We start from the raw sequence: 26585 nt of genomic DNA, 5'->3' as shown, positions 1-26585 counted from the left end.
AGGTAGAGTCTGAGTGAGGCTGGGCGGCATCAAGTATTGGGAGTAGGGCTGGGAATCTCATGGTAACTCACGATACAACCAGCGATACATGGCTCACAATAACAATAATATCTTGATACAGTAATAGGGTGAATCAAATAATTTCAGTTTATATTTTGCTGCATTCAGCTGGGATAGGCGCCAGTTTACCTGTGACCCCAATGAAGACAAGCGGTATAGAAAATGGGTGGAATTTTTTTACCACATTTTTTAAGTAACTCACTCACTCTTAGTTCAGTGTAGGCTTATGTGTGCATCCTACGAGTCACATTGGCTTGTCGCAGGCCGTATTAAAGTAATCTTTGAAGACAATTCTTGGGCCGCAAAATGTGACTCGGCGGGCCGCAAATGGCCCACGGGCCATGAGTTTGAGACCCCTGTTTTAGCTGCTCACAAGATATAGTGGCAAACCAATCACTATATATATATATATATATATATATATATATATATATATATATATGCAAAAATGAGTTGCATTTATTTTGTGCAATAAGATTGTTAGTCAGCAAATAAATAAAACACACATACACACACACACACACACACAATATAAACACAAAGAAAGACCTCAGAATACAAATTTCACTTTTTAATATCAACAATAGAGAGGAAAATATAAACCCTGTCAATCTAAACTTAAATTTGCCTGTAAGGTGCACCTCTGGTATAAAGGGACTAAATGCGGCACAGTAGGTCTATCAAGTGTGGAAATCAATAGAAAGTCATTGACACAATCTTGATTGTGAATCCACTGAAATGTTTCCTATAAAAGCAGTCCGATGAAATGTCCATTAAAAAGTGATGGGGGACACATGTATGAAATTCAAGTATCAAAATAGCTAAGACACTGACGAAGCTGAAAAGATAAAATTACAAAAAGAAAAGGTAGTAAAAATCATGGGTTGACAAATCAACAATACATTAGGCAACATTTTTTTGCATTTGTTTAAGGCAGTTGATTAAAAAATAAACATAAAAACCACACTAGAAACTAGAACTAGGCGTCTTCTTCATTAAAAGTTAAATACGAGCCGGGTCCTAACGTGTCACCAGGAGGTGTTGTACAAACGCCTGCCTGAGAGGAAGCACTTTGTCTCGTTGGTGACGTCGGAGCGAGACCAGAGTTCGTGCGGATCAGCGGTGGTGGGTGTGTGATGGTGGTGGTTGTTCGGGGGTGAGGGGTGGGTTCTATTTTTGGTCTTCTTCACAGTGAGGTTTTGTCAGGGCTTTTTAAAATTATTTTTAAGGCTGCTCAGCCTCTTGTCTGGCACTAATTCTAAATGGTTGGTATAGTGTGTGTGTGTGTGTGTGAGAGAGAGAAAGTGTGTGTTTGTCTGTGCACAGCATGGTTAGGCGGGAGTCACGAGGGTCCTCTTCTTAACGATTGCCTTTCATGGCCTCCTTGGCGGCCAAGATGAGCGGCGTGAGACTCGACAGGGGTTTGGCCAGCTTCAGGAAGGGATGCTGCATAGGGAAAGTCACAAATGAATACACTGACATGCACTTTTTCCTAACTTGACGAGCTGAGCTCATGAACAAGGAAGCATGACAAACCTGCAAAAGCTCTTTGCCTCCGCCTCTCTTCTCCACATCCATCTCCAGGCAGCGGTTGAGGAAATCTCTGAAGACCGGAGACAGCTTCTCCGGGTTCTGGAGTTCAGGGGTTCCGTTGGTAGCGATCAGATACAAGGCCTGCACAACAACAATAAGCATTCAAACTGACTTCAGGATAGGTCCACTTGAATGGAATTTATAGTAAGATTTTGCTGCTTCTTTTTAGACATGTGGATTTGTGAATTGTATAGTGTTCCAATGTAACATTTATGCAAGTTAGTTCTGCCCGCCCCCGGGGGGGCTGGTCGCTCTCTGGTGGTGGGGGCCCGTCTTGGCTGTATCAGTCGGGCATGCTTGGTGGTGGGAGTCAATCCCTCACCTTTCATACATTCTCAGTGACGAGTACACGTACACCAGGGGTCACCAACGTTTTTCCTTGTGAGAGCTACTTTTACAAAATGAAAATGGCCATGAGCTACTCATTTTTGGAACATTTATTTTCAACCCAAACAAAGCGAATATGCTTGTTTTACCAGAACATTAACAAAATGCTGGTGTCCACAACTCACATGTTGTATTTCAGAATGCATTTCTTTCTACTGTTCTTTCATTAACTGAAAACCTGACGCGGTGCCCACAGGCTACCTGGTGCCTGTGGGCACCACATTGGTGACCCCTGACGTACACACATGCACACACATTTATGCATGTATATATACATGCGGACATGCACACATACACACCTACAGAGGTACCTGTACATGCATACTGTACATATACACACACTCATAGGACATACATACTTCCCCACATAACTCACTGATTTATACACAATGTTATCATGTTGTTGGTTTTATTAAAGTGATGGTGATGTCAGTTTTTGTCAATCTGTTCACTATTATGGCTAATAGTTTCATTACCACTGTTACAACTAATGAGTATGACTGTTTCAATACAGTATTATGACTGTCGCTTTTGATATTATTTTGTTATTGCCATGATGGTCTCTATGAACGTTATAGACATCTGCTGATGTAGTCCTGTTGTTTGTTTCTGTTGCTTTGTGATTGCTGTTGTTGTTGCTGGTGTTTTTTTGTTGTTGCTGGTGTTATTGTCTCTCTTTGTATTGTTCCCCCTCTTGTCCCTGCAGTACCCCCTCTGTCTTCTTTTCTCTTCCTCTCTATCCCCTCTTGCTCCGGTCCAAAGTTAGTTCTCAGTTATTATATAACAACCAATTTTCATGTAGAACCTGTTCCATTGTGGTGCAGATCTGGATAAAGTTGTGAATTAAGGAAACTATTTTCATTTTTCCCTCAATACAAGAGGCCAAGTGGGGAAATGAACCCCCAGATCCTGGAGCCAGCGCTACAATTATTTTTGGCAGTTAGCAACCACCTTGTAATCTGTATTACTGCCACCTAGACAGTAGGGCAAACAATATCAGATTTTAATTGAACACCAATCTGCGCTGTAGTGAGTTGAATTTAAACTTCTATTGTTTTCTCGTGTACAGGTGCTCGCTAAATGTGTAAAAGTGCCCGATGGACATCACCATAATCTGGTTTACTTTTGAGCCACTAAAATGTATTGTATTCTCCATAAAATGACTCTAATTCCTTCAGAGTAAATGCCATATTTCTGAATTAATTATGAAAATCTACACTTTAATTTTAAATAAATTGTGTTGGTTTATAAAGGCAAAATCATAAAAACTGTTTATCACCGTCCAAATACTTCTGAACCTAACAGTCCATTCCAAGAAAAGGTATTGGCACTCACTCGTAGTGGGTTCTCGTTCAGATAGGGCGGCTCTCCTTCGACCATCTCTATTGCCATGATGCCCAGTGACCAAATGTCCACTTTAGGCCCATAAGCCTTCCGGGTCACTACCTCGGGGGCCATCCAGTAGGGTGTGCCCACCATGGTGCTGCGCTTGCTCTGCTCCGGAGTGATCTGGGCGCAGAAGCCGAAGTCGGCTGCAGAGGAATAAACGCAAAAAATGTGCACATCATTAGTCACCAGTCCCATGCTACTGTTCTTTGTTAACGCTCTGGGGTCCCTAAAGACAAAAAAAAAGTCTACTCCGAAAAAATGCTATAACAACATAACAGATTAACCCTCTAAATGCCCATTTGATTCAATGATGTCACTGTTGTTGCTTAGAAAAATACAAACAAAGTGAGTGATTTTCCATATAATAAATGCTAGCGGCCTGGGGCTCTATGTCAAAGATCAGGCTTAACTATACATAAGATTAGTAGTAAAATTTATTTTGATGCTTTGTTATTTTGTTTTTGCAGAGTCAGATTCCAAATTTCCTCCCCGCACGGGTCCCTCAGGGACAAAAAAAAAAAAAAGTCTACTACCAAAAACTGCTATAAAAACATAACAGACTGATATTTTCTTTATACTTTTTTGCTTTGATCTCTCAATCAACTTGAGTTCTAATAAAAATACCAATCATGTCAATATTTGTATTATTTTAACCCTCTAAATGCCCATTTGACTTAATGACGTTTTTTCTTAGAAAAATACAAACAAAATGACTTATTTTCCATATAACAAAATGTTAAGGGGCTGGGGCTCTACGTCAAAGGTCAGGCATAACTATACATAAGATTGTAGGTGATAATTGTTTCCTACCGGACTTTGTGACTGTGGTGAGTTCTGGTGGGGGTTGGGGCTTAATAACGTAATGGTCCATGACGACCACAATGACCATGAAACATTTGTAAAAAGTCATCATTACCATGAAAAGCAAAGCAAATATGTTTAGAAGTACAAACAAGCTGCTCTACTGTCGCTACTTAATGTGGTGTTTTTTTGCAGGAGTGAGAGAGGAGCTTGCAGCTCCACTTTGGGCTCAATGATGACAGAAAGTGATTTGTGCATGCTTTGCAGTCTGCAGAAGTCTACACTTGTCGGTAGTGGCTTTTTTGAAAATCCCTTCATTTATTCATGGTGGTATACTATATTTAGCAAATAATCAGAGAACTATGGATACTCTTTTTCAAAAAAGCAACTACCGACAACTGTTGGCTAGTGTAGACTTCTGCAGGCTCGCTGACACATGCACTTTCTATCATCACTGTACACCAAGTCCAGCTGCAAGCTCCTCCCTCACACTAGCAAAAAAGCAAGATCAAGTAGTGACAGCAGAGCAGTTTGTTTGTAGTTCTAAACAGATTTGCTTTGCTTTTCATGGTGATAATGACTTTTTGCAAATGTTTCATGGCCATCATGGCCGTCATGGAGCATTACGTCATGAACCCACCACAGTCCCAAAATCCGAAAAGAAACACTAATCACCTACAATTAGGGCTGTGCGAGATGGACCAAAACTCATATCCCGATATGTTTAGGTTGAATATCAATATACGATATAGATCCCAATATTTTTTAAGCAAAATTAGTTTAGTCAAAATGTCAAGTTGTTTTATTAAAATAAATACTTAAGGGTGTTTTTTTAAATTTTAAAGCTATATGCAAGACGCACATGAAAAAAAAATCTTACCTAAAAATAGCCTCTAAAATAAAGTAGGCCAGTCTCTTTTTGAAATAAATATAGAAAAAGTCAATTATAATCTTGTTTTTATAACAAATCTTTAACTATGCTCAAATCCTCAGCTTATAACAAAAGAACAAAATATGAAGGAGTGAGGAAATTAAAAAAATGTAAGCAACTCAAAAATACTTTCAATTGAATAGTAGTTTTGAATAGTAATTTTTTTTTAATGTAAACATTTTTAGAAGACACAAACATGTCCTTATTTTGGCAGGAACACCTGCCTGTCAACTGCATCAGGCTTAGCAACTGTCTGACGTCCTTGTACATTTGTGGTAGTGCTTGTCGTGCTAAATAATTGTGACTGCGAAGCTCGCTGGACATCGCGAGTCTATTGTTTTCAGCAGGTTTTTAAAGACATTTTCTCCATTGTTGTAACGGGGACCATATTTTACCAATGTGATAGGGCACCTCTTTATAATAGCACACCACTTTGCTTTTCCTTTCATGAGAAACGCAACAGGAGCGCTCAACTTCACACATTCCTCGTATTGGAGTTTGTGCCAAGTTTTAAGGTGGTGAAAAATATTTTTTTAATGCTCTGAATTCGAAGTACCTCCACATTACTGAGCTACTGCTTATTCCTTGCTCACTAATTCTTTCACGGCAGATGCTGTTGGTCTCCTTGGTCGCTTCGACTGGAGCCGCCGGGCTTCTGCTCCACCCCTCATCTCTCCTTGCATGCAGGGATGGGGCAGATACAGCGCAAATCCAGTCTACGTCGATATCAACGATATGGTTGGTTTTGATATCAACAATAGGTTGGACAAATTTATTAATAAGAATGAATTACTAGCGGACAGCCTAATCAAAATCACTGAGGAAATTACCAATACTGTAGACCACAGAAAGTGTGCAGCTGCAGTATTTATGGATTTGACAAAAGCCTTTCATACAATTAATCACAATATCTTAATTACAAAACTAGAAAGATATGGAATCGGAGGATAAGCTTTGAACTGGGTTAAAATATACTTAGCACACAGGAGGCGATATGTGAAGCTAGGAGAATATACTGTACATCTGTGAGATTGAAGGTATCGTGCAGCGTAACCCAAGGGTCAATACTGGGACCAAAGCTGTTTAATCTATATATAAACGACATCTGTAAAGTCGTGAATGACTTGAAATTGTTATTATTTACAGACGACACAACTGCATTATGCTGTAGAGATAGCACACAGGAAATAATGGAAAAAAAACACAGGGGAATTAACTATACTAAAAAGATGGTTTGATAATAAATGACTATCCCTATACCTAAGTAAAACTAAAATAATGCTATTTGGTAAGTGCAAAAAGGATACACATGCGCAAATACAAATTGAAGGCACAGAGATTGACAAGGTAAATGAAAATAAATTTCTCGGGGTCACATTAGATAATAATATGAACTGGAAATCTCACATTAAAAATAGCCAACATAAACTGGCTAGAAATACCTCAATACTGAATAAAGCAAAATTCATTCTAGACCAAAAATCACTCCATACTCTCTACTGCTCTCTGGTATACTTATTTTGTGGAGATATGGGGAAACAACTATAAAAGTACAGCACACTCATTAACTATGTTACAGAAAAGGTCAGTTAGGACAATCCATAATGCCGCTTATAGGGAACATACAAACCCTTTATTCCTAAAATCACATCCATCCATCCATCCATCCATCCATCCATCCATCCATCCATCCATCCATCCATCCATTTTCTATACCACTTCTCCTCTTTAGGGTCACGGGGGCATGCTGGAGCTTATCCCAGCTGACTGTGGGCAACAAGCGGGGTACACCCTGGACTGGTCGCCAGCCAATCGCAGGGCACATATAGACAAGCAACCATTCATACTCACATTCATACCTATGGACAATTTAGAGTCACCAATTAACCTAACATGCATGTTTTTGGAATGTGGGAAAAAATTGGAGTACCCGGAGAAAACACACGCACGCACGGGGAGAACATGCAAACTCCACATAGAAATGCCCAAGGGAGAATCGAACCCAGGTCTTCCTGATCTCAAGACTGTTACTGAACTGTAACTGTAACTGTACTGTTACTGTCCTAAAATCACAATTATTAAAATTTGCTTATCTGGTAAACTATGAAACAGCTAAATTATGCATGAAGCAAACTATAACACGTTACCCAAAAACGTAAAAAAAATTCTTCTCAAAGAAAGAGGAGAAATATGATCTTAGGGACAAATTAAACCTACAACACTTATATGAATAGACTACACTAAAAACCTTCAGCATTTCTGTGTGTGGAATCAAGTTGTGGAACGGATTAAGTAAGGAACTCAAACAATGCACTAAAATGAGCGATTTCAAGAAACAGCACAAGCAGTTGATGTTTATAAAGTAGAAGGAAGAAGACACCTGAACCACTGTGCACACACAATGCTATGTCTAAAGGCCGGTCACACCGCCGGAACTTTGCTGTAGCGTTCCTGGAGCGGTGAAAAAAATTCATCACTGCTTGTAACCACGCACAAAACGGGAAAAAAAATAAAAAACACGGGCGTTGTCCTAGCGGTGCACCGCTGAAGCCGGCGTTGCTTTAGCGTTGGTTTAATGATAGCGAACGTTGGTTTAGCGGTGACGCGAGCGTTGATAGAGCAGCGTTCTGCGCATGCGGGCTTTCGGCATCCTCATGAAGTGCTGTAAGGCTCGTGGATCCTCATTCCTCAGCTCCACCATCAGCTTGTCATACAGTCCATGTTCAGGCCTTCTCAGTATCCACTGTCTGACCCACACAACTCTGTCTCTCCTTCTTCTCTCTCTTCTCCTTCTGTCAACAGCTTGTTGCAATCTGAGGTTCTGATTCTGCTGCTGGACTAGTGCACCAATCATAGCAAATCCCTCAGCATCCATGGTAGTACAGTTTTACTGTAACTTTGAGCAAATTCGATATAACTGAAGTCTGCACTCAACGGCTATTCCAAATGGGCTCCTGGTCCATTTCTGCCCATATTTATAGCCAAATTCCGGTCCCCCTCCGACACCTCCATACCAACACCAAACCAAAGTTTATCACCGCAATGGATCGCTGCTTCAACGCCTGACACCGTTCCAGCAATCCCGTGTCCGCTCGTAAAGCACTTACAACCGCTCCACCAAAGTTTGTGCAACGTTTAATCACCGCCCGGGCAAAGCTGGCGAAGCAGCAGTGATCCAGCGTTGGCCTAGTGGACCCAGGCGTCCAAGAACTTGCGTCTAGCGGCACCAAACTTTGACTGGGCGTTGTTGGAGCGGTGATGAACTTTGCCGTGGCGGAAAATTGCCCGCTCCTCACCGCTCGCAATATTTTGTGCAGCTCAAAACTTTTGGAACGGTAGGAGGGACCATCAGCGGTGGCCAAGCGTATACGGCGTCGTCTTAACGGGGGCCAACTTCTGTTAAACGGTGGTGAACAGTTACGAGCGGTGATTCATTTTTTTCACCGCTCCAGGAACGCTACAGCAAAGTTCGGGGGGTGTGACCGGGCCTTAACCAGTCTGGCACTGACTACAAACTCTTCATTTTCGGTGGGTACATTGTCTGTACTCACTCACCATCAAACTGAGTCTCTGTCAACTATTTCATCAGCTATTATCAATTTCTTACCATGATAAGGTTGGTTGTACATTTAACAAATGTATTGCAACTGATGTGAAACTGATGAGGGGGAGGATTAAATAAGCTTTGCTTCTTCTTACTCCTTCTTGAACATGCAGAATTGTGAATTGTGTTGAGTGATGAGCTCCACTGTAATTTGTGTGCATGTTCAAGATGAATGAAACCATTACCATCACCATTGATATCGTGCTTGAAGTAATTATCGATATTTTAAAAATATCGATATATCGCCCAGCCCTACATATATTGTGAAAACTGTCCAATCTGATTCTAAACAGTAAATATGACAAATTGGACTAATTTTAAACAAAATGAAACCCTGAAATTAGAAAATGAAAGTTTCTATTGTCTAATTACATTGGGGGGTTTTCCAGTAAGAAACACTATCACCTTCAATGTCATCCTAAACAGCAAATATGACAAACTGGCCTAAATTTTAACAAAATCAAACCCTGAAATTAGACAATGTTTATATTGTCTAAATACAAAGGGGTGAAAAATGGTGCTTATAATGGAAGTCAATAGGACTTTTATTGTCCCCTAAGGACCTGAAAGGGTGCGAAATTTGGCCTGCGCAAATGGTTGACCGAAGAACAAATTTTCAAATTGAAATTTGTGATTTTAAATTTTCAAATTGAATTTTATGATTTAAAATTTAAAATTTGAATTTTATGATTTTAAAATATAAAAATTAAATTTATGATTTTTCATGAAAAAAAAACATCTTAGGAAAAACCATGCCATATGGAGTAACACAACCAGAGTTATGAACAACAAAAAACAAGCAAAAATTTACCTATCAAGACAAAAAGTCCCTAGGGACCCAGATGCACATTAAATGCACAACTTACTAAGCTTGACGGAGCCGTCCATGCCGAGCAGCACGTTGTCACTTTTAATGTCTCTGTGGATGACCTGGTTTGCGTGCAGGAAGTCCAACGCTTGTAAACACTACAGAGAGGAGATAAGAGATAATCTAATTCTGTTGTCATTTACTACAGGACCCCGGCAGCGACTGTGAGCGCACCTCTCTGCAGACGGCGGCTATCTGGGCTTCATCCATGCAAGTCTCCGTGACGACATCTGTGAGTGAGCCGCCTGCCAGGTACTCCATCACCACAAACAGCTCTTCTACCATCAAGAAACTGATGCATGCACACCCCCCCGCCAACACACACATATATATATTCACACAGTGTTCCAAACATATAAACAACAGCATTTTTATTTGTATCAAGTGTTGGACCTCACCTGTCGAGGAAGTTGACAATGTTGGGGTTCTTCAGCTCCTTCATGACTAGAATCTCATTGATGATCAGCTCCTTCTTGGGCTGCTTCTGGAGGTTGATCTGTTTGATGGCCACCTGCAGGAAGGGAAGATGTCATCAGTTAAAAGTTGAATACGTTCAGCTATAAGCATAATTATCAGTAAATTCGACACTTGAATTACCTCCTGTCCTGTGGCAACATCAATGGCAGTGAAGACTGTTCCAGAAGCCCTGAGAAAGGAGATCAACACATCACGCGTTTATGTACTGTAAATGCTCCAATTAACATTTAACAACAATAGCACTCCGCTCCTACAGTTTCTGGGTGAGTGGTCTACAAAAGCAAATAAGCACCAGGTCTCATTTCAAAACATGGGCATTAACTGCTGTGGCTGTAGCCAACCTCCTGATGCAGTTATGCTCTCACAAGACGGCAGTAGCTGCATTTGAAGTTATCATCTCCAAACAGCATCCAACAGCTTTCTTTAGCTACTTCTGCAAGCTTTTTAAAATGTCAGTTGCGCTACGGAGCTGTTGGTGTCAAAGTCTTGTTTGTTACTGTTGTTTAGGATGAACTCAGAGGTATTAATACTGGCAGAGCATTTTGCTCCATCCCACTAATACAACATTGGTTGTATTGCTGTTTTGTGCAATATACTTGTTAATAAATAATCAGGTGGACAAAGAAAGCTATTTTTTCCTTTCCAATTTCTCATGCACTCCAAATCATTATTATTATTTTTTTTCTTTCGGCTTTTTCTCATCAAGGGTCGCCACAGCAAATCAACAACATGTTTGATTTGGCTTAGTTTTTACACCGGATGCCCTTCCTGACACAATCTTCCCATTTACCCGCACTGGAAAGCTCCAATGGCTGGAGGACCTGAGATCAGGAATCAAACCCCTACCATTCTGCATGACAGGTAGCAGAGTTAACCATTACACCACCATGGCACTGCAAATCATTATTAAAGCATCGCCTGCTTGCAGTTCACAATTAACTCTTTGCTATTTAAGTAAATCAACACCCGACTATAATCACAGTATTTACGGTAATGATACTGTCTATACAGTGTTCCCTCATTTATCGCGTAAATTAGCCCGCAATAAGTGAAATCCGCAAAGTAGCCAACTAAATTTTTGTACAAATATTATATATATTATTATGTAAGGCTGTAAAACCCCTCACCATACACTGTATACACTTTTCTCGGACAGGCATTAACATTTTATCACATTTCTCTCTTGTTTAAAAACTCTCAAAGTTAAAATTTTGTTTGAATTTTAATGAACAATTTCCTAGGTTGAACACAAGAAATTAAGTGACTCAGGCGAATTCACTCCTCTGATTGTGGCTTGCCCTGGCGCCGTAAGGCTGTAACGTTTTTGCATCCGTGTTAAAACATATTGCGCTAGCAGCTAGCTCATACAACAGGAAGCGGGTAGTAGATTGATTGACAATGGTTTACAGCCAATCAGAACACAGAATGGGTTCTCCCTTAGCCAGTCAGGACTGTTATGGCTCTATATTTACTGAGACACCTGGACACGTCTTCAACTCTCACATGAGTATGAGACACCCTATACTGGTAGCAGTAGTAAATACAATAACAGACACATGCAACAGAGCACCGATGGCTCACTCTAATACACCACAAGGACGCAGAACACAATGCGCGTTCATATGCTGTAAAAAAAAAAAAAAAAAAAAAAACCTTGCAAAATTGCACTTAAAAAAATCAGCGAAAGAGCAAATCCGCGAAAGGTGAACTGCCATGTATCGAAGGAACACTGTACAGTTTTTCCCATACATTTGTGGCGACCCGCCATTAATAAATTTGGACCGCCACAGGTAGATCTGGCGCTACCTGTTAAGAATTCTCCATGTCTCCCCTATTTTCTGGAAAATGTCCCTTATTTTCAAATGCAAATGTTGACAGGTATGCCCACAGGGTCACAACAATTACTGTATATGCACATGCATCATGGCCGACAATGCAAATTTTACGATGATGACATCTAAACCCCATCCCCACCACCACTACCACCACATATTGATTGCATTCCTGTGGGAAACTGCTATGTGCACTCACCCCTGTCCAATCTTTTCATATCTGGTGTATTTCTTCTTGGGGTCGCCAATGCTGACGATAGTTCCTGTGAGGCAAAAAGAGAGGAACTATTTGAGTGAAAGAAGAATTTGGCGAAGTGTGTTGTTACAAGTTGTTACAAGTGTTGTTATATGAATGACAGTTTACGCAGTTTGTCCATGATCTCCTCGTCGGACATCTTGCCCTTTTTCTTCTGTCGGTCTGCAGCCTTGGACGCCACGTCGCCGTCCGTGCTCAGGCTGGGGGCAGGTATGGGGTCGATGACGGAGCGAGTGTACACCTGTGCAAAATGCCAAGTTGTAAATCTTAAAATGCGATGGTATTATTCATTCACTGTCTCTGTGGCTTACGCTCTTTGTGTGTTCCGGTCTGGGAGCCACAGCAGGAGGCGGGACTTCATCGTCGTCGTCATCGTCAATGTCTTTGATAGTCGGAGATGTGGGCTCTGCACCTTTTTTGACAGGCTGGTTTAGAATCAACCAAAAGAGATGGGTCATTGCATGTGAAGAAAACATATGTTGCAAGTGCATGTGGAATACTGGGAGATGTCACCAAGCAGAAAAGCCTTATATATTGTATTACACTGTATTTACAATAGGGCTGTCAAATTATGAATTTAAAAAAATATCTGATTAATCATGGGTTTCAAATTAATTAATCATGATTAATCACCATGTCACACTATGTCTGAAATATGCCCATTTTTACTATTTTTCATTGAAAGAAAGACAAATGACAGGGCAGGATTATATATATTTGTATGTATTAACAGCGCCAAATTAACTGAAAATGTTAATCAAGTTAAGAGATGGCACACATGTCTGAAAATCTACTTACCTACACTGGTTTCTTTAATGGCGGAGTATTTGAATCAGACTTTGTGTTATTATGAGCAATGAGGAGTTAGTTCAGAGACACCACATCATTTAAGTTGAATTCACATATTTTGAGTGAATTTTCTGACCATACTTAAATGCAGCAAATTGTACTTTCACATTGAGAGTTACAAAGTGAGTGATAAAAATATCCACTTATTGTTTTTCTTTGCATTTCTGTTTATTTAGACCACACATACCCGCATATTAAAGATTTTGTTGTGATCTTCGAAGTGTTAGTCTCGTGACAGTGAGGAAGTGTTGTTGCATTGACGAATGGACTAGAGCCGTGTTGTTTTGGAGCTGGAGATACATATATGGTGTTGGAATTGCACTGCTGTTGATGTGTTCAGGAAAGAATTATGTCTAATTAGTAAGTAACATAATTTATTAAATAAATTAGTTACCGCTGTTAACGCTCTATTTTTGCCAGCATAATTTATACACTAAAAAAATTTATACACTAAAATATTCTCCACATAGTCCATCAAAAAAATGCTGCCAAATTCTCTAGTCTTTAATCTCCCAGTTAATACATCAAAACAAATCATAGCAATCCGGGTCACAATGCAAATGTTCTTATGATACTTACAGACTGTGGCCCTGGAGTGAATGCTTCTTTTTCTGGGAATGAAAACAAAAAAGTATGTTTCACACCTACTTGTCCTGTCAGATGAAGTATTTCCTCTTTGCGGACATAAGACAGACACTACCGTCTTCAACAAAGGATTTTAGGGTCAACGTGTGAACGGTGGGAAACGTACCAGAAGACGAGAAACTGAGGTACTTCTGTCGGCCATTGCCCGTGGAGTCGTAGAACTTGAGGACGTCAAGCACGGCCTGCGGGTTCTTCTTCTGCTCCGACTTGGTGATGTTTGAGGTCTGCAGTAGTCGAGCCCACTGCTCCGGCATGCCCTGAGAACGCAGAGTGGAAGCTTTAAAATTACACACAATCACTCTGACTTGCTTTGTCTTTTTTTGTGAAGGGCACCAGTGATGGCAAAGAGGAAAAATGTGATGACAACCCTAGAAAAAGAAGTGAAACTTATTGTATGAAGAGCGTTACATGTGTCCATCCTGGCTGCTCAGTACAATATGGCTACGTACATATAAAATATAAAACAAAAAAAATGCTGTGTTTTTCTTTTGGAGATGAATAATGTATCTATCCATCTCAATTTCACAAGTGACCCTAAGTTTACCTTACGCAATGTACGTAGCTCCACAGGCGTACACGTCATATATGCTGATGTTCTTCTTCTTGTTTATGGCGACTCGCAACCAACATTTATGTGCATACCGCCACCGACTGTACCGGAATATAGATGAGTTGTGTACATTCCCAGCGAACCCGGTAGTGACAAGCTTCCATCATACAAAACACACTAAGAAATTGATTATGATGCCACTTTCAAGTTAAGGCTATGGATTCGAGGACAAGTGGCATAGAAGATGGATGGATGGATGGCAATGGATTTGGCTGTCAAGGCAAGAAAACATGGCTGCTTTGCGTAGGACTAACACCATTGAAAGACAAAATTTAGTGAAAGAGAGAGCCGACGTTTTAATGGAATTAGGACGCTGTTCAATTCTGACACGGATTCAACAAGCGTTGGATTGTCCACCCACTAATAGGGAACGTGGGCTGGGTTTAGACCGTCGTGAGGCAGGTTAGTTTCAACCTATTGATGATGTGTTCTGTTGTATAAAAAGTTTTTTTTTTTTAAATCTTTCTGTGTAACATCTTTCTGTGCACTAAATATCCCATTTTACATGTTTTCTTTACATGTATTTCTGAGGTATAACTTTTGAGTGTAGTTGCTGTTGAATAAGTTTAATGTTGTTTGTAAGATGACACAGCGAGTCAGACTGTTATAGTGAGTAATGACCTCCTGCAATCTCCAATGGGTTGACAAGCTCGTCGGGAGTTTATTCATAGCTCATGATTGGCTCCTGTCAAATGAAGAACTGACTGGTCCTCATGGACTCATGTACGCCACAATATGCCACTTTATAACGTGGATATGAGCGACTTATACACCGGTGCGGCTTATATAAGAACACATATGTTTTTTTTCTTGAAATTTAGTGGGTGCCGCTTATACAGCGGAAATTAAATGATATTTAAAACAATGGGAGCGCTTGTCCTCTCAGCAGTGAAGCACACAAGTGTAGGAGATGATACTTTTCTCATGTCTGGTGTTCATAAAAAGGCTCTAGGGACACGTATTACTGTTAGAAAGTCATTATATAGTCACTTCTGCATAATTAGAATGTTTCATAAAGGTGATAATTTAAAACTAGAACAAATTTATTATCCTTCCATTGTTTCCTATGAGAACTGTTTTGAAATCTGAAAAAAAGTTAATTTTGTATAGAGACAATGCATCACTCACAGTGAATTCCCCCGTGACAGCATCAAAGCCGACATGTATAGTGTGCTCAAAGTCGGATGGCGAAGAGATCTCCGGTCGCTCTTTGTCTCGATCTTTCTTTCTTCCGCCTGAACGAAAGTCGTATTCGTTACAATGAACCACACAGTGACTTTCCCTTTCGCTCCTGAATACTTCTGCTCACCTTTCTCCGCGCCAGAGAAAATGGAGATGATCTTGCTGCGAGGTTTCCTCTCCTCGGGCACAGACGGCAGTGGCTTGGAGCTGTGGTTGGCCGACAGAGAGTCTTTGCCCGAGCTGGTGCTGAAGATCGTGCTGCTCATTCGGACCGGAGGAGCGGGTGGTTTGTCCTCAGGGTCGCCGTTGTCACACATTGCTCCGGGGGGCGGGGCGTTTCGGCGAGGTTGATGACGGGCAGACAACACGGTGCAGGGGTGCCGTAGAGGGCAAGGAGGATGCACGGTGCGGCACAAGGACAGAGGATCACATCAGCATGAAGATGATGTCAATGCAGGTGATTGAGGAAGCCTGTGGAAAAACCTAATACAATGTTACTTCCTTCAGTTCATACTGCTATATGTGGACTATTGTAGCATAAAGAAATTACAAATAACCCATTTTACTATTATAAGAGACAAGAAAGAAAAAAGGCTGTACAACCACACTATTATGTGGCTAAACAGAAGCAAAACAGAAATTACTAAGACATAGACACCACCTGCAATAATATACTGAACAGGAACCACAACAAGTTATTTTTTGTCATTTTGACCTTGTCCGATTTTTTTAACCCTATTATCTACACATTGAAACAGTAATTACTTCAAAAGCCCTTGTGAGATTGCGTGTCCTTCATAGTCTCCAACATGGGCGACTAGCCAACTAACGCTAACGGTAGCATCCACTACTTAGACAACAAGTGTGGTAACTAGGAAGCTAACTTTAGCAGAAACTTTTGTTGTCGTTTGGTTTTGTCTTTTGGAGCACACATGTGTGCTACCTAGAAGGTAAACTCAACATCCACTACTCGGCCAGCGACTGTGCTGAGTAGAAACTAACATTTAGCCTTCTAAACCACTTAGCTTGAAGCTAACGTTAGCATAGCAACTCCTTTTGGCCAGCCACTGTGTTAGCATTAGCCTGACAACCCGTCGTTAGCATTTGACTAATGGCAACTCGTTTGGCACATTAATAACATTATCACTCAGGTAAATAATATTTTCATGTAGTTTTGGGTGTGTATGATATGGTTATGAAGAATCACCCAAACACAAAACAGCTTTATTATGAGCTAACGGGTGTTGTGTGACTCTCACCGGAGCTTCCACGGCAGTTTAAGCACAACACAACTCCCAGTCGATCCTCGCTGTTTGTTTAAAAAAAAAAAAATACTTTTTGAAAATCCGGGAAAAGTACTTCATCTGAAACGGTGAGGGCTCTGTGGTTTGAATAAGTTAAAGTAAAATGACAACGATTTACAGCGCAACTTTTTTCCTCTATCTTTCTTTTGGGGGGCCCTTCGATGATTGCGATACGGCGAAACAGGAAGCGGAAGTAGCAACCCAGCCCTGCCTGTTCAATACAATAATAACAGGTGTTTTAAAATGAATGGACGATCAAGTTTCTGAAGACCAAAGACTCACAAAAAGTACACACTGTTGATAAAAGTCTATAAGGTACACTATAAGGTGATTGTTGAGGCATTGAAGCGTCAAAAATGGACTATTAGTCCAAAGGCATTATGGGTACAGTAGTCCGACAATGTATTTATACCTACTGTATGCAACATACGTACATGTGGTCTATTATACATAATGTAACTATAGTATTTCAAGTAGAAGTTTACTTTACTTTTTATACATTTTAACACACACAGTTTTTAATTTCATGCTTGCGTTTTTTTTTCTTCCATTATTTATTACAGTTCATATTACACACATTTGTAATCATTATCAATTGTTTTATTGGCTTCAGCTGAATAAACTGTCGTTTAAAATGGATAAACAGATGTATTTTTTTATTATGTATTATTTATTATTATTTAGTATATACTGTTTGCAAAGACTGTCATATAATGGCTTTATGCTTACAAAATTATTACTTTCCCCATACTATTACAACTCCATTTTTGTAACAGATTTTGCTACTACCTTTCGTTTTATGCTCACTTTATTCCCCCTCATAATATTGTGACTTTTCTAGTTGGATTATTCTTGTAAAATGGTTACTTTTTCGGACTTTATTCTTATATTTTATTTTTTTCTCCTTCATTTTTTTTCCCATCAAGTGCTGTGACCTAATTCCCCCCAAATTACCTTATTTTCATAAAATTAAGACTTTATTTCCATTTTAGTAATTTTTTTATTTGACCTTAGTTTTATTATTTAAAAAAAAAATAATAAAAAAACAATAAAAAACATAACTTGTGCCATGTGTCATATCTAACGTTGTTTTGCCATGGCTGGAAATCCTTATTTCTTCAACCACGTACTATATTTGAAACAAATTATTTGCAGTTAACATTTCTGTGTGGAGTTTGCATGTTCTCTGTCATTACATCTTCAATAAATGCACAAGTTTACGTTGACATTTTGGACACTTTTCTTATCCCATCAATTGAAAGGGCGTTTGGGGATGATGAAATCATTTTTCAGGATGATAATGCATCTTGCCATAGAGAAAAAACTGTGAGAACATTCATTGAAGAAAGACACATAAGGTCAATGTCATGGCCTGTAAATAGTCCGGATCTCAATCCAATTGAAAATCTGTGGTGGAAGTTGAAGAAAATGGTCCAACCTGCAAAGCTGATCTGGCAAAAGCAATCAGAGAAAGTTGGAGCCAGATTGATGAAGAGTATTGTTTGTCACTCATTAAGTCCATGCCTCTGAGACTGCGAGCTGTTATTAAAGCCAGAGGTGGTGCAACAAAGTACTAGTGGTGTGTTGAAGTATTCTTTTGTTGTTGTTTTTTTCATGATTCCATAATTTTTTCCTCAGAATTGAGTGATTCCGTAATTTTTTCCCTCTGATTGGTCTAAAAAAGTAACTGTTACTGACTACCACATCTTTTTTTCTTGATTTCTTTTAGTGTTTCTTAAAGCCAGAAAGTTGCCATTTGAAATGACTTTAGTTTTGTGTCATGTCTGTGATCTGCTTTTTTTCTACAAAATTAAACAACTGAATGAACATCCTCCGAGACTGGTGATTCCATAATTTTTGCCAGGGGTTCTGTATGTGCCCTGTGATTGGCTGGCGACCAGTCCGGTGTACCCCGCCTCTCGCCTGAAATCAGCTGGGATAGGCTCCAGCATACCTCCGCGACCCTAATGAGAAGTGGCATAGAAAATTGATGGATGGATGGATTTGCAGTTAAGAAACTTGAGTGGGAAAAGGTTGTTTTTTTTTAAATAAATCTTTACAGTGCACAAAAAGCAGGTAATGCTTTAAAGTAATGAAAGAAAACATTTTAAACAATACGATACTTCCACATGTATTTGGAAAGTGCCAAGCAGCACATGATGGTGACCAGCAGCGTTACAGTGCAAACTGGTCTCACCAAGGAACCATCACCTATTGGTAACTGCAGGGTGTCATGGCTGTGCTTCTGTAGGGAGAGAAAGGAGTTTAATAAGAGTTCTAGTAGGACATGTAAGAGTCGTGATGATGCAAAGTGTTCTAGAGAAGAACCTTTTGATGGTTCACGTTAACCCACAGACATGTACTTGTATTATCAGCAGTGCAGGGGGCTTCCATCGCTGTGTGAGGCTCTAAATTGTTCCACTCTGAACCTTGAAGGGAAAGAAATATTTATTCTTGTCGATACATTACTAAACAAAAGAAGAAGAGGCGGTTACATTCTTCCGTCCGCAAAAGCAGCTCTGGGGGGTCTATGGTGATGAATTCATATGTTCCCCCAGCAAAGGAGGGCGGATGGTAGCGGCCGTGTATTGGAATGGTGACTTTCAGCGGCTCAGTGAAGGTGGGGTAAACATAGGTTACAAATCCCAAAGACTGGTGTGCAGGAACCTCCAAATCAATGGCCGAGCCCACTAATATCTCACCAAGAAAAACAATGCAGAAGCAGTTACTAAAAAGTGTGTATTCGACCACAAAAAGTTGTAATGTTAAAATAATAAATTATTTTTAAATAATTCATAATACATGCATACATATATTATATATATATATATAAATCTAATTGTAATTTTAACAAGTCAGTGTAAAATGAAATATTTAACAAATATTTAATATTTGTTAAAAATACTTCTACATGCTTCAAAAAAATCTAAACTTTCTTACCATAATTACAACTCTATTCTGGTGTTATTATTATTATTATTATTATTATTATTATTATTATTATTATTATTAGTCTTTCAGCGTGGCCTTATACTCTTTCATTTTAAAAGACAGTTGTAATAGTTAAGACAACTATTGTTGCACATAGACAATAGTGTTTGTAACATTGAACCACATAAAAAGACAGAGTACTGTTTCTTCTTAGTGGGTCTTACTTGCCAGTCAACTTTATCAGTCAGGAAAGAGAGCTGGTAGGGGTCCACATAGACGCCACTGGGCCATCTATGAAGCAGCAAAACGCTGACCTTCTTGAACACATAATGGTGGAGCTCAACTGTGGTCTCTACCTCCCTAAAATTGATTAGAAATAATAATTTTAACAACCATAAGACCAACCATTTAAAACGATAGACAACACGAATACCTATGGAAACCCCTGTTCTTGATCTCCACCGAAACAGCAGCTGACTGGAGCCACTGCTTTAGAGAACCACAACTGTTCTCGCCTACAGAACATGAATAAAAGGTTTAAGGCAGATTTGACAGAGGGGGGCGATGGAATTATGTCAATACTTCATATGGTTTTACTAAAACTAAGTTGCAAAATACATATTTATATTTAGCATATCTATGTTGCACATAGCTACATTTTGAAGAGGTATGAGTGTATTATGAGACAATTCGTTGAAGATAGCATATCTTACCCTTTGCAGTCGAAAAACGACATGTTAATAAGAACGTTGTGATTGAGAAAAACGTAAAATGCATGAAGTTGTTCAAGTGACTAAGCTTTTAATTCTATTCGTCGAGCAACAAATCCTAATATAAACACAGTAAGAATCGTTCTTTAGACTGTTTGCGGAAGTAACGTCTAAGGACCTTTGTATGATTAGGGGCGCTATGTTAGTGCCTGATTACAAATACTTATGAGCATTGTCGAAAACTTAAAAACAGCCAAAACAGTGTTTGTTGAACATGTAACGTCATAATAATTAAATGTGAATAGTATTTATATATATATATATTTGTGTTTTTATTTTTTTTGCGATGAAGGTAGGCGGGATTCGGTTAAGACTCAAGAGGAAAGGGTCCTAAAGCTGACTGTTGCTAGGCTACTAGCCTAGGCTAGCCTCTCTGAACGCATTGATTTCCGTCTTGTATCTTTTGTTATGACTTTTATTTTGTCACGTTATCAATCCAAGTGTCATTCAGTTTTGCTCCAAGTAACCGAACATGCGTTTCGTGGTAAAACGTTGCGGGGTGTGCTTTAGTCCACCGTCCATAGTGTTGATTTATGAAAACAAGGAAAATAAAGTGCGAAAACGAGTCATACCGGTGCGACACTTCTATCGATATTCTAGTAAGTTAAACATGTTAATTTGGTCATGCTACACTTATGTAAATATACCACAATGTATTTGGTTTGCTTTCCAGATTGCAGCCTTGCTGCTGAAAGCCTTAAAAACCACCCCCGGCACAAAGACTACCTGGAAAGTGTGTCCCAGATTCAGCTGGAGAGGCTCTACGTCATCCTGCGGGATCACCTGCAGGGATTCACGCTGGAGCACAGCCTGGCCTCGCTTCAAGTAGACCCCGACGAAGACATGAACAAACTGGGCGACGAGGAGCTTGCTCGCAAGAAAAGCCAAATGGATGAAGTCTTTGAAAAGAACCGGACTCACAGAGAGGACCCGGACTTTGTTTATGACCTGGAGGTGGACTTTAGCAAGACGGCTAAGGAGAAGTGCAGCTGGGATGAAGACTCTGATGATGGGTTTTGACTTTTTCCATCCCATTTTCTATACTGCTTGTCCTCATGGTCACGGCTGAGTTGGAACCTCAATCAAGTGTCACAGAGGCACAACCATTTACACTCGGATTCACACTTACGGACAATTTAGAGTCTCCAATCAGCCTAACAGAAGCCGGATTACCCGGAGGAAACCCACGCGACCACAGGGAGAACAAGCAAAATCCACAAAGGTGTTCCAACCATGTTTTTTTTTTTTTTTTTTAAAGAGTTAGTTTTATTTTCCACAACCGCATGGCTCAGGTGGTAGAGTGGTCATCTCCCTACCTGAAAGTTGCGGGTTTGATCTACCGTCCTCCCGTGATCGTGTCGAAGTGTCCTTGGGCAAAATACTGAACTCCCAGTTGCTCCTGTTGCTGCGTCATCAGTAGGTAAATGTACTAAGGGTCAAAGCACTTCGGGTGTCTTGGAGGTGGAAAAGCGCTGTACAAGTGAAAGACCATTTACCATTTTACCAACAATGAAAGAAAACTGCTGAATTATTAATAAATGATATTTATTTGATATAAAATATTGAATATACAAAATACATTAACTTTGGCTCTTTGCCTGTGGCTTACATGACTTATGTTCACAGTTGATTATGGGAGAAGATGCTTAAAGCCAATTAAATGTTTTTGTGTGTGAGAAGTCCATACAAAATATGGCATAGTCTGAAATTAGATTAATATGAAACCAACTTTGCAGTGTCAAACCTTGAAAAAAGGGTAAAATTCATCATTAAAAGTGCTTTTAGTTGACCACGAGTACCACAATACATTCACAAAGGTCATGTTTTTGGTAGAAAAGACAAAATGACTTGTTTGGTTTATCCAATTTGTTTACATCAGTGCTGGAGGTAGGTAACATAAAAATCTCTTTTTTTTGAGGACATCTAAAATGCTTCATTTCTCAGCAGGCTTTTATAGCTTTAAAAAAAAAAAATCTTATAAAATTGACAATTTCAAGTATCCTAAAGCTGCAATGCAGGACTATGAGTCGTACACGAGTGAATTTGTAAGCTGCTCAATTAAATGTGATAGTGCCCAACAATCCACATGAGGCCTTTTAAACAAAGCTTAATGAGTCACCATTTCTATGGTGTGTGCAGCTAAATATATATTTATATATATATATATCTGTTTAGAATCAAACTATTTTACTCCAACATTACAGAATGAATTCTGCTTATTTTTTCTTCTTGTCTTGAGTGCATCGTGGACAAAACCTGAGACACGACAGAGAGAGGAACAAAAACCTATTCATTTCAATGTCAATAAAATAATGAGGTAACGATGATGTCAACACTTTCTCACCATTTTCCTTTGGGTTTTGTGGCGAGGTCGACACAGGCAAAGTGAAACCACTCGATGGGACACTGAAAACATACAGCAAACAGTTTGACATGAGTGTACGGGAAGCAGAAAAACTGAGGAGCTTACGTCTGGGTTATCGCAGCCAATCATCTCGCCGTAGGACACCTGATGACACAGGCAGTATGTGGGCTCGTTGGGGTCCACGGGCATGTCCAACACATCTGACGGCTGCATGGGCAAGAGGGCGTCGCTCAAGTCCGAGCTAAAAGTCAGACATAATGTATTGTGTCAGTAACGAAATGCATAACGTTGCTGTCTGAGGAGATGTTCTCTCTTGTTTTGTATTACACTATATCTTGTCAAGGGATCCAACATGTACTGTGATAATGTGAAGCAGAGCATGAGCCCTTCCTGTGGAAAAATTGGTCCATATGGCAGTTCCAACATAAGGACCCAAACACACCTCAAATGCCTCTCTGGAGAAGCTGAAGGTGTTGGAGTGGCCAAGTACTGTATGTCTCCTCCAGATCTGAACCCAACTGAGCACCTGTGGGGCATCCTCAAGCGGAAGCAAGGAAAGTGGAGGAGCGCACAATCTCTAACATCCACCAGCTCTTGTGAGGTGTACTCACTTGTGTTGCCAACTATTTCAACAATAATGGCTGGCTCTGTGTGTGTGTGTGTGCGCGTGTGACTCATTTTCAGCATAATTCTATACTGCTATGCAAGCTGTACACTGACTATTCTAGTATTAATTTCTTCTAGTATTGTCCCTTGAGACGATATAATGAAGATCGCTGCACTCACTTTTGTCAGATACTGATAATGAAAAGGCCAGCAACCAACCTGTTTTTCATCTTTTTCTTTTTTGGAGAATCTTCATCGGAGCCTTTCCTTCCTCTTCCCCTGGAACCGCGCTTCTCCCGAGGACCACGGGACTCCGCCTCTGTAGGCAAAACATTCAAGTTCAACAAACATCTGCACACTTGATGCAACGCGAGTGATGTTTTTCACAGTCTTGCCGTACTTTTCAGCGCTATTCCTTCAGGACTAGTGTAGCCGCTCACTTCCAGTTTCTCCTTCAGCTCGTTCTCAAAGCGTGCCAGATCTGCATCCAGCCTGCGGATGTGTTTGTCCACCTTTATTGACAAAATGAGCTTCATTACATTTCAAAAGGTGATTTATTAAACAACTGATACTGAATCAACAGCACCTCTGCTGGTTACAGCCAAGTAGCCCACTTCACTTTACCTCAATTGCTTCAAAATGATCGAGAAATTAATTTCACGCAATTGATCATAAATCTTTATGCCCATCCCCAATATTCTGACTACAGGGTTTCCGCAACATGTAATTTATCGTGGCGCAGCGACAGGACAAAATAAAAGCCACCACACCTGAAAATTGTTTTTTTTTTTAAACTTGAACACAGTGTTAAGCAATATATTGCATGAATGGATATATATGCTATGCTAAATACATATATAGCTTATTATTTACGCACATATCGACAACAATTAGTTTGAAAACAATTACAAATATAAAAATGTTTCACTCTGCTTTATTTTGACAAACATGCACCAGAATCGCCTGTCTGCCTGCATGTGTGGCCAGATAAAAGTATGCAACCCATCCTGTGTTGACATTCACTTTGTTCCTTATTATCGTGAGAATGAAAAATAGTCGGTAAAATGTTGAGTCAATTGACGACAGCTTGTCACAGGCTCTTATTACCATTATAATACTTAAGGCTCATCTTCAAAACACTAGTTGTGTGTCTAAGTTGTTTAATATAAAAACGTAGTCTGTCCAGCTTTAAGATAAGTGATGCTATCACAGGGGTCTCCAACAGGTAGCTCGCAAGCTAGCAGCAGCTCGCCAGCTGATGTTGAGTAGTTCACCTAAAAATATTTGCTTCACCGCTTAGTGTTTTTATAAGTGTCCTATTCAAACATGATGCCTGTATTTGATGACAAATGAGCACACTGGGTGGAGATGTGCGTTGTAAATAAAGTACAATTTAAATGTTGGCAGTCACATAAAAACAAATAGCTTGACTCTCCTTTCTTTTTGCCAAAGTAGCAAGTTGGATACACCTTTGACAGCCTAAACCTGTACTCTCAATTTATACAGGACAGATTTCTACAACAAAAATATTTTAACTGTTATTTTATTTGGTTAATTGTTATTTTGAACTAAAAATATATATTATTGAAGAATGAATTTCCCATGTATTCATATTACTCTAAAACAGGCATCAAATTAAATTTAGGTTTGTGTCAAATAGTACAAAATTTCGTACGAGTCACATAGTACTATATGACTAAATAGGTCAGGAATAAAAGGAGGCTCGACATTTTAGACTCTCAGTTTAGGTGCCCTCAGCAACTTTTCCATGAAATTAACATTTTTGCAATGTTCTCTGTTCATGTTCTGCTGGTTGTTAAGAAAGGTTAAATAAGTTAACAAATAAGTAAGTCATAAACATTGTTATTTGTCATACAGCAGCGGCAGAACGACACAGCGGCGGCAGTCAGCCCTTCCATGCAGCCCACCACCACAGCTTCAAAAAACCATAGTGGAAACCCTGGAATAAGAATATGAGGCTAACCATCTCGTAGGTCTGCATGGCAAGCTGCACTTTGTCATCGCTGAACTCTTTGCACTTGCTGTATGCGCTCTGGATCTTCTGCAGATGTTCCACTCGCTGCTCTGACGCCAGGTTCTTCACATTGGCAATGTACTCCTCCGCCAGCTTATCGATCTCCACCTTCTTTTCTGTAAGGGCCAATGTTGAATATTATGTAACGTAAACTACAGCAGAATGTTGATGATCACCTTCAGTCCTGTTGTCCAAGTCGCGCATCAAGGTGAAGTTTCTCTGAAGCTCACATGGAAGATTCTCAATACCTAAAAGCAGATGTTTTTATTATTGTGGCCGTTATTTACAGTAGCTACAACTAAATTGCAACGTAATGACAGCTCATTCTATTCAGGTTGCCCTATTCTGCCACATTATGTCATTAAACTGTGCTGGTGTAGGCAGTGTAAATATATCTGCACGACACACGATAGATCTTTACATAATAAATGAGCCGTGTGCTCCCTGGCGCGTAAATGGTTACTGAAAAAAGGCGGCTACAGTCAACAGGTTGCAAGTGCATGGTGACCGCTATACTTCAACAAACACACTGTATAAAAACTCAACAAGCAGTCAAATACACAATCTATACTATAACGCTGGTGTTCATAAAGCTACCTATATTGACATATTACTAACTTATATAGACAACTTGTGGAGCTACAGGAAGCTGTTGCTAAATGCTAGCGAGCGCCTAGCGTCCTCACGTCTTCCAGTAACACGCTAACGCCCACTGCTACTGTCAGTCACAAGCAAAGCAAAAAAGTACACAGCGAAGTCAAACTAAACAGTATATAAGACTTTATGGATACTCACTGTCTAGATAATGTTCCAAATATATTGCCGTCGCCATTTCAGATTAGTTACGAAGCTCTCGCGTAACCAAACGTAACGTCGTTTGGTCTCCAACTGCTGCGCCTAGAGTTATACTAACGGGCTTGTTTTGCAACACACGCTGGCCCGCCGGCGGGTGGACTATGGAAACACATGCGCGGTTAGGTGGTGTGTCTATGGGTGTGACCTGTGACAAGCCTCCCACGTGACTACCCAGGGACCAACTTCACCAAAACACGCACGTCCTCCTTTTTTTTGCTAGTACGTTCCAAAGATG

The 26585-nt window shown here is 39.9% G+C and overlaps 4 protein-coding genes across 7 annotated transcripts; 1 reads left to right on the top strand and 3 right to left on the bottom strand.

Moving 5' to 3' along the window:
* Window positions 1–616: 616 nt before the first annotated feature.
* pak2b (p21 protein (Cdc42/Rac)-activated kinase 2b) lies at window positions 617–17146 on the bottom strand. 3 transcript variants are annotated; one of them, XM_054789640.1, is made up of 15 exons: window positions 16250–17146; window positions 15612–15967; window positions 15431–15537; window positions 13799–13949; window positions 13627–13658; window positions 12510–12623; window positions 12307–12439; window positions 12142–12205; window positions 10231–10279; window positions 10032–10144; window positions 9808–9925; window positions 9632–9731; window positions 3376–3572; window positions 1597–1734; window positions 617–1506 (listed from the first exon to the last, which is right to left on the bottom strand). In XM_054789640.1, exons 2-15 carry the CDS (start codon window positions 15799–15801, stop codon window positions 1420–1422), a joined length of 1593 nt encoding a protein of 530 aa, XP_054645615.1. In that variant the 5' UTR covers window positions 15802–15967; window positions 16250–17146; the 3' UTR covers window positions 617–1419. The 3 variants fall into 3 exon arrangements, with proteins under 3 accessions (XP_054645615.1, XP_054645613.1, XP_054645614.1); XM_054789638.1 differs by having other exon boundaries at window positions 16744–17146; XM_054789639.1 differs by having other exon boundaries at window positions 15612–15955; window positions 16744–17146.
* Window positions 16801–22311, bottom strand: pigx (phosphatidylinositol glycan anchor biosynthesis, class X). The gene is made up of 7 exons (XM_054790052.1): window positions 22289–22311; window positions 21806–21894; window positions 20153–20234; window positions 19944–20079; window positions 19284–19485; window positions 19117–19217; window positions 16801–19033 (listed from the first exon to the last, which is right to left on the bottom strand). Exons 1-7 carry the CDS (start codon window positions 22309–22311, stop codon window positions 18896–18898), a joined length of 771 nt encoding a protein of 256 aa, XP_054646027.1. The 3' UTR covers window positions 16801–18895.
* On the top strand, window positions 20815–21761 carry cep19 (centrosomal protein 19). The gene is made up of 2 exons (XM_054789643.1): window positions 20815–21088; window positions 21163–21761. The coding sequence occupies exons 1-2, from the start codon at window positions 20962–20964 to the stop codon at window positions 21507–21509; spliced, it is 474 nt and encodes a 157-aa protein (XP_054645618.1). The 5' UTR covers window positions 20815–20961; the 3' UTR covers window positions 21510–21761.
* ing5a (inhibitor of growth family, member 5a) lies at window positions 22016–26457 on the bottom strand. Of its 2 annotated transcripts, none has more exons than XM_054789641.1 (8): window positions 26291–26457; window positions 25672–25743; window positions 25445–25611; window positions 23861–23972; window positions 23680–23779; window positions 22960–23095; window positions 22834–22895; window positions 22016–22775 (listed from the first exon to the last, which is right to left on the bottom strand). In XM_054789641.1, the coding sequence occupies exons 1-8, from the start codon at window positions 26325–26327 to the stop codon at window positions 22706–22708; spliced, it is 756 nt and encodes a 251-aa protein (XP_054645616.1). In that variant the 5' UTR covers window positions 26328–26457; the 3' UTR covers window positions 22016–22705. The 2 variants fall into 2 exon arrangements, with proteins under 2 accessions (XP_054645616.1, XP_054645617.1); XM_054789642.1 differs by having other exon boundaries at window positions 22016–22745; window positions 26291–26456.
* Between the last annotated feature and the right edge of the window lie 128 nt (window positions 26458–26585).

Source organism: Dunckerocampus dactyliophorus, chromosome 10, assembly GCF_027744805.1.
Source record: "Dunckerocampus dactyliophorus isolate RoL2022-P2 chromosome 10, RoL_Ddac_1.1, whole genome shotgun sequence".
NCBI lineage: Eukaryota > Metazoa > Chordata > Actinopteri > Syngnathiformes > Syngnathidae > Dunckerocampus > Dunckerocampus dactyliophorus.
This window is presented reverse-complemented; position numbering and strand designations above follow the sequence as displayed.

Coding starts and splice junctions, on each gene's coding strand:
- pak2b (XM_054789640.1), bottom strand. CDS start 15,801: ATGTGTGACAACGGCGACCCTGAGGACAAACCACCCGCTCCTCCGGTC. Junction 10,280..12,141: donor TATGAAAAGATTGGACAGGG/GTGAGTGCACAT, acceptor CTCCTTTCTCAG/GGCTTCTGGAACAGTCTTCA. Junction 1,507..1,596: donor GAGGCAAAGAGCTTTTGCAG/GTTTGTCATGCT, acceptor TTCCCTATGCAG/CATCCCTTCCTGAAGCTGGC.
- cep19 (XM_054789643.1), top strand. CDS start 20,962: ATGCGTTTCGTGGTAAAACGTTGCGGGGTGTGCTTTAGTCCACCGTCC. Junction 21,089..21,162: donor ACACTTCTATCGATATTCTA/GTAAGTTAAACA, acceptor TTTGCTTTCCAG/ATTGCAGCCTTGCTGCTGAA.
- pigx (XM_054790052.1), bottom strand. CDS start 22,311: ATGACCTTTGTGAATGTATTGTG. Junction 20,080..20,152: donor AAGAACAGGGGTTTCCATAG/GTATTCGTGTTG, acceptor AATCAATTTTAG/GGAGGTAGAGACCACAGTTG. Junction 19,486..19,943: donor CTGATAAAGTTGACTGGCAA/GTAAGACCCACT, acceptor TTTCTTGGTGAG/ATATTAGTGGGCTCGGCCAT.
- ing5a (XM_054789641.1), bottom strand. CDS start 26,327: ATGGCGACGGCAATATATTTGGAACATTATCTAGACA. Junction 23,096..23,679: donor AAGAAAAAGATGAAAAACAG/GTTGGTTGCTGG, acceptor TCTGACTTTTAG/CTCGGACTTGAGCGACGCCC. Junction 22,896..22,959: donor TTGGCTGCGATAACCCAGAC/GTAAGCTCCTCA, acceptor GTATGTTTTCAG/TGTCCCATCGAGTGGTTTCA.